Source organism: Sarcophilus harrisii, chromosome 4, assembly GCF_902635505.1.
Source record: "Sarcophilus harrisii chromosome 4, mSarHar1.11, whole genome shotgun sequence".
Lineage (NCBI taxonomy): Eukaryota > Metazoa > Chordata > Mammalia > Dasyuromorphia > Dasyuridae > Sarcophilus > Sarcophilus harrisii.
The window spans coordinates 305733594-305747307 of NC_045429.1; the positions used below are offsets into that span (position 1 = coordinate 305733594).

Below are 13714 nucleotides of genomic sequence, written 5' to 3' on the forward strand. Positions count from 1 at the left end.
AAAAATAATTGTAATATTTATATATCATTTTAAGTTTCTCAAAGTCTTTTCATACATTATTTCATATTCTTCCTCCTGACTCCCCTCTAAGTTTGGTGACTGTATTATCCTTATTTTACACTTAAAGAAACTAAGGCATACAGTTGTCAAGTGAATTCTTCAGGGTGAGACACACAGCTAGTATCTCATATAGGTCTTCCTCACTTCAATACAGCACTTCATGCATTGACAGTTGTATTCCTCAACTGTCTTAGTGCACTCGTAGGTAATATTGTGTATCTTTTAACTATTCATATACTTTAAAATTTCTTTAAGATAATGTTTTTCTAACTTAATTTTTTTCTGTGAACAAAGGATTATGTTTTCTTCTTACCTCATCCTTCTAATATTGTGTAAAAATGAACCCCTCCCCTCCAATATACATAGCTAAGAAAAACAAATTCCTACTTTTATGATGTCCAAGAAATATATATTTCATTCTATTATCTGAATCCATTATTGTAGAAAGCTGGAAGACAGCAGAGTACTTAAGGCTAAGTACCTACTCAGTCAGAGATAATGGTTTTATAAGCATATACTTAAGTGATATGGTGATGTGATGGCTCTCCTTGGAGCTTGCCAAATGTGTGGAGGTGAGATAATTGGAGGCAAGGATTGGAGGGCTGAGGGAGAGAGATCAGAGTCTCTCTGCCCCAGCATACTGAAGAGAGAAGATTTCAGGCTCCAAACTGGAAAGTCCAGGATTCATCTTTAATGAGCCAAGTGGCAGTTTGCCTACCTCTGTGACTTCTCTTCCAAAAGACCAAGGACTTTGATCCTGACTCTGACTGATCCTGAGGCCCTCCAGAGAGCTAGTCCAGACATTATATATTACATGTGTCAGACGTCAATTGGCATTATAATTGGTCATCTGTAATTGTTGGTCTTTGTGTTTTTATATAATAACAGTGCTATACCTGGTTCAGACTTTATTCTGTTTTATTTTATACAGTATTTCCCAGTTTCTCTGAAACAGCTAATTTTTTTGGTATGGTTATATGATCATACATTCTTGTCATAATTCAAATTGGCTTTTTCTGCATGCTTCTTAATATCTCTTCTTACTTTTGTAAATATTACAGTGTTTAATTGATTTTTCCATGCTTCTCAATTTCTTTTCTCACTTTTGCAACTATTCAAGTGTTTAACTGATTCAGGTACTTTCTATACTAATATGTTTCCAACATTCATCTGTAGAAAGGCAGCAGACAAATCCAGCAAGTAAATATTACAGATTTTTGTCATTTTAACTTTAAAAGTATTTAGTATGTATATGAATAACATCATCATTTCTTTACTTGAATGCCACATGACAGACTGATGGAATAATAGTCTTGATTATTTAGTTTTGGAAAAAACTATGGAACAAATTATGACCAACATCAAAAGGAATCCTGAGTTTTATAGAGTAATATATGTATTTTAGAATGCATTGTAATTTTAAAATTTCTTCTACTTCAATAGGCCCGCTACAAACAAAGTCTTGATCCAACAGTGGATGAAGTCAAGAAGCTTTGCACATCCCTGCGCCGAAATGCCAAGGAAGAGCGGGTTCTCTTTCACTACAATGGTCATGGTGTACCAAGGCCCACAGTGAATGGAGAAATCTGGGTCTTTAACAAGGTTGGTGAGTTTTAAGTAGGCTTATAAACTGATTGCTCTTTTCTTTTTATTCCTAACTGCTATTGTCTTTCTCATATCACCTTAATGATCAATTATTGCCATCAGAGTTACCATTTATCTATCCTCTTTTCCCTCTCAGGAAGCTATGCCTTATGACATTTATTTATATGTATACATAGATAGATACATGAAAAATTTAGAATATAGATAGATGAAAAATTCAGAATAAATGTGCATTGTTTAACATCAGTGGATCATGAAGGAATAGGTTAGAGCTGTCTTTTTATTTCATTCAAGTCCTGCTTAATCTTTATACTTCTGTTATGTTTTTGATTGTATTCTTTCTTTCTTTTAATTTTTTATTATAGCTTTTTATTTACAAGATATATGCATGGATAATTTTTCAGCAGTGATCTTCTGTTCCAACTTTCCCTCTCCTTCCCCCTACTGCCTCCCCTAGATGGCAGGTAGAACAATACATGTCAAATATGTTAACATATATGTTAAATACAATATGTGTGTGTGTGTGTGTGTGTGTGTATCCATACAATTATTTTGCTTCACAAGAAAAATTGGACTTAGAAATAAGGTAAAATTAACCTGAGAAGGAAATCAAAAATGCAATCAGACAAAAACAGAGAGAGTGGAAATGCTATGTTGTAGTTCATACACATTACCCAGAGTTCTTTTGCTGGGGTAGCTGGTTCTCTTCAGTATTGAATAAATGGAACTGATTTAGTTCATCTCATTGTTGAAGAGAGCCGTATCCATCAGAATTGATCATCATCATATAGTATTGTTGTTGAAGTATATAATGATCTCCTGGGCCTGCTCATTTCACCCAACATCATTTCATGTAAGTCTCTCCAGGTCTTTCTGAAATCATCCTGCTGGTCATTTCTTACAGAACAATAATATTCCATAACATTCATATACCACAATTTATTCAGCCATTCTCTAAGTGATGGGCATCCATTCAATTTCCAGTTTCTAGCCACTACAAAAAGGGCTGCCACAAATATTTTAATTTTGTTCTTTCCATTTATATTGTGGTAGATTTCTTATGATCTTCTGTCTTGCATCTCTTGCTGCCTTTTAAACATTTTGAACTGGATGTTCAATAGACATCTTAAATTTACCATGTCCAAAACTGAAATCATCACCTTTTCCCCTAAAATTTCCCTCATTCCTACCTTTATTGCTCTGGATGGCAACACCATTCTCTGTATTTCCACCTCACAACCTAGAAGCCATTCTCACCTACTCATCTGTTGCACCCAATTTCTTAATCTTTTGTCAAGAACTGTCAGTGTCACCTTTGCAATATCACACAAATAGGCCCCCTTATCTCATATGACACTATCATTATTCTAGTAAAAACCTTCATTATCTTACCTCTGGACTATTTTTGGTGGGTCTGCCTATCTAAAATCTCTCTTCATTCCAATCCATCCTCCTATTCAGCCACTAAAGTGATTTTTTTTTTTCAGAATCAAGGTAAAATGCCCTGTTTGATATTCAAAGCCTTTCATAGCCTAGTACCACCCTTCTAAACTTCCAGTGTGTTAACACCTTATTCCTTATCATATACTCCTTGATCCAGTGATACTGGCCTTCTAGCAGTTCCAGGAACAAGATAGTTCATTGTTTTGCTCTGGATATTTTCTGTGGCTGTCATTCAGTCCTAGAATGGTCTCCATCCTCTGCTCCAAGTACTGCTTTTCTTTTTTTCTTTAAGTAAGTACCAACTAAAATCATTTCCTTTACTGGAATCCTCCATCAACTCCTCTTAATTCTAGTGTATTCAAAATTTATGAATCACTGCAAACTGGATGTGGTCAGAAAGGAAATGGAAAGATTCAACATCAATATCTTGGGTAGAGTGGATTTAAATGGGCAGGAATGCATGAATTTAATTCAGATTATCACTAGTTAATTGTAGGCAATGATCCCTCAGGAAAAGAAAATGGAGTAGCCCTCATAGTAATTAAAAGAGTAAGAAAAGAAATATTGGAATATATACTCAAAAATGCCAGTATGATATCTGTTCAAATCCAAGATAAACCATTTAATATCATGGCAATATAAGTCTGTGTTCCAAATACCAATACTGAAAAGGACAAAGTTGATCAGTTCTATGAAGCACCTATAATATCTTCTAGTAATAACACTAAAAAAAAAAAAAAAAAAAAAGTCACTTTTATTTTAGGAGATTAGAATGCTAAAGTACAAAATCAAAAGATAATTAGAATGACAGGCAGATTTGGCCTTGGGATACAAAATGAAGGCAGGGCAGAGACTATTAATAGAGTTTTTTCAAGATAGCAAACACTTTCAAAAACCCAAAAGGTGACTGACTCTACCCATGGGCATCATCAGATGGTTAATATAGAAATCAGATTCATTATATACTTTGCAGCCAAAGGTGGAGAAGTTCTATTCCATCACTTAAATGAAGAACTGAAGCTAATTCTGGATCATACATGAATTTCTTTTTGCAAAATTTACATTTAATTTGAAAAAGTAAGGAAAACCATCAGACAATAAATAGATTTAAGGGATTAGATTTGATAGATAGAGTAGATTCACAATATTGTACAGGAGGTATCAACAAAACACATTCCAAAGAAAAAGAGATCAAGAAAGCAAAATGTCTCTCCAATGAGACTTTATGAATACCTGAGGAAAGAAAGAAAGAATGTAAAAGGAAAAGGAAAAAGGGAAAGATGTACCTTTTTGAATGCAAAATTCCAGAGAATAGCAAGGAGACATAAAAGGATTTTCTTCACTGAGCAATGTAAGGAAATAGGAAAAAAAAAAAAAAAACCCAACAGGATGAGAAAGACAAAAGATCTCTTCAAGAAAATTAGAGATATAAAAGATGTTTTGCGTAAAAATGTTAATGATAAAAAACAAAAGTTGTAGGGACTTAGCAGAAGCAGAAGAGATTAAGAATAGGTGGCAAGAACATACAAAGCAATATACAAGAAAAATCATAACATCACTGATAACCAGTGTGATTACTGATCTAGAGCCACAGAGAATGCAGTTAAGTGGACCTTAGGAAGCATTGCTAACATTAAGGCTAGTGGAGGTGATAGAATTCCATCTGATTATTTAAAACCCTAAAAATGTACTGTTAAAATGTATTCAACGTGCCAACAAATTTGAATTATTCAACAGTAGCCACTGTATTGGAAAAGATCAATTCAATCCTAAAGAAAGGCAAGGAATATTCAAATCACTGAACAAATATGTTCATTTTACCCTCCAACAAAGTTATGCATAGCTAGTTATGCATATATGAACCAAGAATTACCAAAAAAGCAGGATGATTTTTGAAGAGATGTTGAATTAGAGACCAATTACAGACTAGTGTCACTGTGTTATGGAGAAAGCAAAGGATTGCCAGAAAAACAACTACTTCTGCTTCATTGACTACATTAACTCTTTTGACTCTGTGGAACACAAAATGTGGGAAGTCCTCGAAGAGATAAGAGTACCAGATTGTCTTACTTGTCCCCTAAGAAAGCTATATGTGGGCCAAGGAGCAACAGTGAGAACTGAACTTGGAACAACTATTGAGTTAAGTTTGGAAATGGAATACAAGGCTATATGTTAAAACCTTATTTATTTAACTTATATGCAAAGTATGTCAAGTAAACTGCCAGGTTGACTGAATCAAAAGCCAGAATTAGGGATGCCAGGAGAAATATAAACAATCTCAGATTTGCAGATGTTACCATTTTGATGTCAGAAATTAAAGAGTAAGAAAAGAATATAAAAACTGACATGTTTGGTTAATACAAGCAAACAAAGAAAAAAAAAACAAAGAACTTGGCAGCTGTTCTTTTCTTTCTAGGGAGCACCAATGTAAAATTTTATGTACTTGAGCTCAAAGATCACTAGAGATGGTGATTGTAGACAGGAAATTAATTGCTTGCTCTTTGGAAGGAAAGCTTTGACAAATATTAATGCTTTCTAAAAAACAGAGCCGTCACCTTGTTAACCAATGTTCAGATAGTCAAAATTATGGTTTTTCCAGTTGGGAATTAGATACTATAAGAAAAGGTGAGTGCTGCAGAATGAACACTTTTATTGTTCTGGAGAAGATTTTTGAGAGTCCTTTCGACTACAAGGAAATTAAATCAATCAAAAGTTAAATAAATCAATTTAGGCTATTCATTGGAAGATCAAATACTGAAGCTGAAGCTTAAATACTTCGACCACATAAGACAGGCTAAGAGAAGACAGTATTCATTGTGTGTGGAACAAGTCTGGTGCAAGACCCCTTTCCCAATTAACTAATCAAAGACAACATCAGGTACAAAGAAAAAGCATTATTTTAATCCCTGCAGCGAGAGGCCCAGGCATACCTGGGAACCATCCTAGCTCTGCCATGTGCTCCTGGAACCTGGCCATCTTCCGGCTTGTCCAGGTTTTAAAAGCAAAAGTTTCAAGCCTTCTCACTGGATAGAATAAAAGGATATAGCCATCCTTGACCAATGGTCACCAATGCTGGCTGCCTCCCAACAGGTCACGTCACTTCCTGCAACTTACTGTATCTCAGGATTCAAAGTTCATTCCTTCAGAGCTCAAATGACCTCCCCAAGGTCCCTTTCAGAGACAGGGATCATGTAACTCAATACTGAGAAATACTTCTTCCAATCAGTCCCATTCAATTGGAAAAGACTGGGAAAAAATTTAAGGAAAAAGGAAAAAGGGACTACAAAAGATGAGATGGATAGATTTTGCAAACCATCAACATAAAGTTGGACAGACTTGGAGAGAGAGTAAAAGATAGAAAGGCCAGATATGCTATGGTCCTTAGGATCGTAAAGATTCAGAGACAATTGAATGATTCAACAACAATAACAACAATATTTATCCTGAATATTATTTGTTTTGTATATATTTATTTACATGTTGTCTTACATTAGATATTCAGCTCTTTGAAGGCAGGCATTTTTTATCTTTTTTGTATTCTTAGAACTTAGCATAGTGACTGGTACTTGTTGGATACTGAATAATAACAATAAATGTTTGTTAATTGGTTGATAGTTAATATATGCTATTGTTTTCTTAGTTTAGCTTACATCATGTTGCATCAGTTCATATAGCCTTTTCTGTTTTCTTTGTATTCATCAAATACATAATTTCTTACATCACAGTAAATATTTCTCATGTACCATAATTTGTTTCAGCATACTTTTGGTGATGGGCATCTACTTTGCTTCTAGTTCTTAGCTATCACAAAAAGTTTTAATTTAAATATTTTGAAGTATATGGAATTTTCTTCTTATTGATGTCTTCCTTGGCATATAGGCCCATGGGGGTCTCTGGTTTCAAATATTTTTGTCACTTCTTTGCATGATTCCAAATTTCTTTCCAAAATGGTCATATTATTTTCACTGTTTTATCAACAATATATTAATGTGCATTGCATGATTCCACCAACAGTTACTCTTGTTATTTTTTTTGGTCATCTTTGCTAACTTCCTTGTTTTCCTTGATTTGCATTTCTTTTATTAGTTATTTAAAACATTCTTTCTGCAGAGAAACTTCCTAAAGGTCTTGTCTGGGTGCATATTTTATTTGTTAACATTTTTATTTGTCAGGAAAATAAAAATATAGTTTGACTAAGTTTGCATTATTTATTAAAGTTCTTAATGTCATTTTCTATAGTTGTCAAGGGGTTAGGAGAAGAATGAGTAGATGCATAGTTTTGAGGTAAGTTATGACTAGTATAAAAAAGTAATCCTGAGTCACATAGTAGAGTGTGTACCTATAGATTTAAATTATATTTATTGGGCTGTCATAATTTGAATATTTATCTAAGATCTTTGAACTAGTACTTCATTAAAACTTGAAGATTGTTTATTAGTGTTTGAGAGAATGATTACAATGTGATAGTACTTTTGAATTAATTTTTTTTTAAATTGGGGATTGGTATGAAATATATCTTTTTTTCTCTGTGGATAAATGTTATTTTTAAAAATTTGTTTCTTTTTAATACGCATTGCTTTATGAATCATGATGGGAGAGAAAACTTAGAGCAAAAAGAAACAACCATGGGAGAGAAAAAAAACAGAAAAAAGAAGTGAACATAGCATGTGTATATTTATATTCAGTCCCCATAGTTCTTTTTCTGGATGCAGATGACATTTTCTGTCCATAGTCTGTTGGGATTACTCTGGATTCCTGAACTATTGAGAAAAACCAAGTCTTTCACAGTTGATTATTGCACATTCTTGCAATTGGTATTGTGTACAATGTATTCTTGGTTCTGCTTGTTTTGCTGAGCATCAGTTTGTATAAATTTTTCCAGGCATTTCTAAAATCAGCCTTTTCATCATTTTTTTAGAGAACAATAGTATTCCGTTACTTTCATATATCACAACTTGTCCAGCCATTCCCCAATTGATAAGGCATCTACTTATTTTCCAGTTTTTTGCCACCACAAAAAGGGCTACTACAAACATTTTTGCACATGTGGGTCTTTTCCCCTAATTTATGATTTTCTTGGGATACCAACCCAGTAATGGCATTGCTGGATCAAAAGGTTTAAACAATTTTATTACTGTTTGGGTATAGTTCCAACTTACTCTCCAGAATGGTTGGATATGTTATTTCTTTATAATTGTCATATGTCTCAATGCGTTAATCCCTCTGTTAATGAACATAGTCAAAAGTGCACTATCCATCAGTCTTGCATAATCATTCTCAGTTTCTCTATCTTGCTAGAAGCAAAATCCAAATTGGAGATAGAGACATTTCTTCTTATTTTTTCTCTTCATCTGAGGGTTTTTGGCTTTTATATTTTGTTGTACTTAAACCTGTCCTGGTTTTGGTCTCAGAGGGCTTTTGCAGTCTCATATTTATGTCACTTACTATCTTCTTGGAGTTTTGGAAAAGCCTACACATTTATTGAAAATTAAAAATACCCAGAATAAGCAACTTCCAGAATTGTTCAGAATTGTTTCAGAATTGTTAACTCCCCTTCCCATTTTACAAATAACTGAACTGGTGTGCTGAGACATTAAGTACTTTGTGTAGGCACATATTAATAGTAAGTATCTCAGCTAGAATTTATACGCAAGTTGTCATGATTTTAAGTCCTTTTAAATGATGATTACTATATAATGTGGCATTGTGAAATTAAGTGATATCTATCTTACCACTATTTAATCTACTAAATTATTCTCTAAACCTTTTGTGCATGATAACCCTCCAACCCTCACAACTATCAACTATCTTTTCTTAACCCTTCCCAATATTTACCATTCTCCTCTTTTTTTTTTTTTCCATGTTTGCCATGTCAAGTATGAAATTTCAGCTTGGTTTTGATTTTCATGCTTCTTAATATTAGTGATTTGAAGTATTCATTATGATTGTTCATAGTTTACAATTCTTTTGAGAAATGTTTATATTCTTTTGAACATTTGGGAATGTTTATTGTTTATATATCTTGGTAATTGTTTCTATAGCTTGGCTGTGATATCCTACTTGAGAAACTTAATATGAAAAATTTTCTTCTCATTTGATTTCTTTTTTATTCTGGGTGTATTAATTTTGTTTTTATAGAAGTTTTTTAGTATTATGTAACTAATTTTTTTTTTTTTGGTAATTGCTTCTCTAATCATAGCTCTAAAAATGATATGATCTGTTCCCTTTCTAATTTTTTAATAGTATGATTTTTAATATTGTTTTCTTAGCAAGTTTTTAAAAATTATTAATTGAAATTCTTTTTAAAGTAGTTTATATTTCGGAGTTAATTAAACACTGAATTTTTTTTTTTTGTTTCATAATTTCTGAATCTATCTTTTTTAGAGTTCTTTTGACATTTCTCTATTTTTTAACCAATATTAAAATAAAATGTCTTATGACTGCTTCTTTGTAAAATAATTTGAGGGCTGGCAATATTAATCCTTCATTATCTTTATCCTTTTTCATTATTTCTCTTGACATTCTACATCTCTTTTTTCTTACATGAATTTCTTTAAAATATCTCTTTGGTAGTTTGATATAATATTAAAACTATAAATTTACTTTTGATTATATTTTGTTAGAGCCCAACTATGAGCATTATATATTTTTCCAACTATTTGAATTGGTCTTTATATCCTTAAGGAATATTTGAACTTATATGGGCTTTTATGTGCTTTTATAGATTGGCCCCCAATGTTTTGTAGTTATTTAGAATAAAATGATCTGTTATTGCTTCTTTTTTTTTTTAATTCAGAGAATTGTTGATTATTTTGAGTATATTTTGTAATTTACAAATTGTTACTGAAGTTATTGTGTCAACTGTTTTTGCTGTTTCCCTAAGATTTTCTAAATAAATCTCATTTCACCCTCAGATAAGAATAATTTTATCTCCTCTTTAAACCTTATTTCTTTCTCTTGCCTTCTTATTACTAGTATTTCTAGAACTATATCAAATAATAACAAAGAGAGCAGACATCTTCACTTTCCTCATTACTTATTGGGAAATCTAGTATATCCCTATTTTATATGTGATGCTTACTTTTGTTTTTAGATAGATATTTTTGGTGACAAAGAGCTAGCCAAGATCCTTCTACTTCTGTAGTTCAGTACTGGCATGATTGCAGATTGACATACATTCTATAACATATCATAGATTCTTTCAGTAGCAATGACTGTAGATTAGGAGTAGGTATGGTTGTAGTACCAATGGAGAGATAGTATCTGCATTGAGTGATGTATGATAACTCTGGTCTCTTAATTCTGGTATCCTATATGCTACATATTTTAATCAATCAAAAATTATTGAATTATTTGTTGAAGTGGAAATGTTGAAAACACTGTTATGTTGATATTTTATTTCCTTTGTCTTTGTTCTCTACATAATGTTGCCCATTGCTAAGTCACAGTTTGTTTTTTTTTTGGGGGGGGGCACATCTCCTACTCAATGTTCAGTTTTTATTCTACATGAATGTAGATTGCTATTCTTCATATAAATCTTAGTAGCTAATTTATTGAATTGTTATGATTGCACATTCTAAAACCACATCACCTTTCTTTTGCTCCAGACTTTGTAACTCTGGATGTTGGGTGTTGTCATTCACTTATTAGGTGCACATAGATGATACATATATTCTCCCTGACCTCTTAATTAGCTTGTTTTTTTTTTTAAGCTGGCATGCTCTTCTTGATCAAAAATGGATTTGAGTCACCTGCTTAAATATCATTGTCTTTTTGTGAACTTTAGTAGTGATTTTTTTTATTTTTTATTTATTATTATTATTATTATTTTTTGCTATTGGGAAAAACTGTAATCATATCTTTTAAGTAAATGTTTGAACAATACCCACCTTGACAGGGAAGAAAAGCATTCTTAATACAGATGTTTAAGTTAAGTACCAAGAGCTTTCCAGTGATCTGGAGGTTTCTTGATTAGATGAGAGAACCTAGATTTATCAAAATATTAACTATCAAGAGGATGATTGAGGTCCACAAATCCTTACTTGGAGCCTAGAGAAACATTGGAGTGAAAAAAGTAATTTCTAATGATGATGGGATGATTCATTTGATTCTGTCTAATTTTTCATTTTTTGTAATTACCTTAAGTTTGTATGTCCTACATACACATTTAAATTTATAGGCAGGGTTTTCTTAAACATCAATCTGAGAATGATCTGATTCCACCAGAGGAGGGAAACTGGGATACCAAATTCCTCAGTTTGACCTAGGGCTAGGCTTTAATCTATCTACTTGTATATAACAACTGGATATTTTCAGATAGCTACTACATATTGGCACTTATGGTCAAATAATACATTGGATATTTTCTAGTGTATATTAGTTTTTCACATTCTATTTGGATTATTGGGAAGAGCAAAGGAATTGTCTTTTCTATGTTAATTGTAACACTTATAAGTAGAATTACAGCTCTCTGTCAGACTCAGCAAGTATCTCTCTTCCTTTATGCCAGAGGCATTTAGATTTCCTTTAGTATTGTGTAATTTTGAGATCCCCTCTTTTATGACAGTAATATATTTATGAGGGATTATGCATTCCACATTCTGACATGTAGATTAAAAAGGATAAAGCCATCAGGAAGTATTATTTCAGACTAATTCATTTCAACTTAAAAACTCTCAAATCTCAAGCTGTTTTGTTTTACAAATGGTTTATTTTCCCAAGGGATCCATAAGAAAGTCTAAAGCAATTTAGATTAAAAATGCTAATAGGTCAATAGTCATATTAATCTAATATTAGAAAAACCCATATCTTCTATTTTTGCCTGAATTTAATTTTTTAGAACTTCTGAGATATAGCTCTTATTATACTATTACCTTTGTGAATAGTTTAATCTTTTAAGAATCCTCTATGAAGCAAAGCTAGTTGTTTTTTAAAATAAAGATAATTATCATGAATAAATAATTTAAAGCTCTTTCCCTTTATTTGGAATGAATGAAAATGTCTTGTATATGTTTTTTAAGAACAAAAGGAACAATATCCTTAATGAGAATCAATTATGTCTTGTTACTACTGGAGAAATAACATCTAAAACTTTTGAGAAAATTGTTAACAGTATTATGTAATAGGTAGGGATATAGACTTAGAGTCAGGAAGACTGGCTTAAAATCTACCTCTAGAGTTTCTACAATAAAGGAAGGAGGAAGGGAAAGGGGACCCACAGCACACAACACTTGAAAATAGCTCTCATCTGAATTGGTTAAAGAAGGAAAGAATACATTTAAACACACTATTGGGTAAAGAAATACATCTTACCCAAAAGAAAATAGGAAGGAAATGGGCTAATTGAAAGAAAGAGACTAAGAGGGTAGATAGGTTAAACTATACATCATTTGGAAGCAAAATAGACTCTTAAGAGGGGACAGGGTAAAAGAAGAGAAATAAGTAGAAGATAATAGAATAGAAGAAATACACAGCAATCATAACCATGAGTGTGAATGGGATGAACTCGTTCATAAAATGGAAGAAAATATCAAAATGGATTAGAAATCAGATTCTAACAATATGTTGTTTATAAGAACACACATGAAACAGAAAGATAAACACTAGAGCAAAATCAGTTATGCTTCATTCAGTTCAAGGAAAAAAAGGCAAAGTAAAAACAAATACACCTAATTAAAAGAGTAAAACAAGTCAGTTTTGCTAAATAGTACCACAGACAGTGATTTAATATCAGTATTAAATATATGTACCAAGTGGCATAGCATCTAAATTTGTTAAGAAAAAGTTAAAAAAATTTGTAGCAATAGACAATAAAATTATAATTAACGAGGAATCTCATTTATCCCCTTTCAGACTTAGATACATTTAAACTAAGCAAAAATTAAAAAATAAGTAACTAACAATAAAATAAAAAATATAGAACTGGAAATTTTTTTAGAAAAGTCATTGAATTGGAAAGATTCTATATTTTCCAGCTGTGCATGGTAAAATTTAAAGTAAAACAAGCCAACAAAATGAACTGCAGTGATTCCTTCCACATTGTAATCTTCTCTTTCATGGTTTCAGTGTGTTGTGAGTAGGCATAAAAGATTTTAGAGAATTTTATTTTTCCAAGTTTTGTGGAAGCTGCATGTGACACATGAAAGCTAGCAGATGACATAAGGAAAAAATTAAGTTCAAAAAACATTTGAGTAGACTTTGGCATCATACTAGAAAAGACTTTTTATGATTGCCCAAAGGAAAATTAAGGTGAAGGGATGGAGATTTTCCAGATTGTAGAAGGTACCATGTGGCTAAGCCCTTCTAGGTGGAAATGATAACTATATATAATATTGTAGAAGCTTTAAGGGATGGGGAGAAGGGAGAGGAAATAGTAAAATAGACCAGTCATTTTAATGTGAAAAACCAAATTATCAGTATCAAAAGTGAAAAAGATGAATTTACAACCAATGAATAAGAAAAAAAGCAATTATTAGCAGTTATTTTGCCCATCATTATTCCAATAAAGCTCATTAAGTCAAATTGAATATTTATGAAAATATAAATTGCCCAGTCTTATAGAACAAAAAATAGAATATCTCAGTAACCCTGTTTTAGAAAAAATCAT

The 13714-nt window shown here is 32.0% G+C and overlaps 1 protein-coding gene across 5 annotated transcripts in view; it reads left to right on the forward strand.

The window, feature by feature from the left end:
- RPTOR (regulatory associated protein of MTOR complex 1) overlaps window positions 1-13714 on the forward strand; it is a 511183-nt gene that overhangs the window by 161998 nt on the left and 335471 nt on the right. For all 5 annotated transcript variants that reach the window (XM_031965593.1, XM_031965594.1, XM_031965596.1 and 2 more), the window contains one exon: window positions 1504-1662. In XM_031965593.1, the coding sequence (XP_031821453.1) occupies window positions 1504-1662 (159 nt within the window). The remainder of the gene's footprint in view (window positions 1-1503; window positions 1663-13714) is intronic.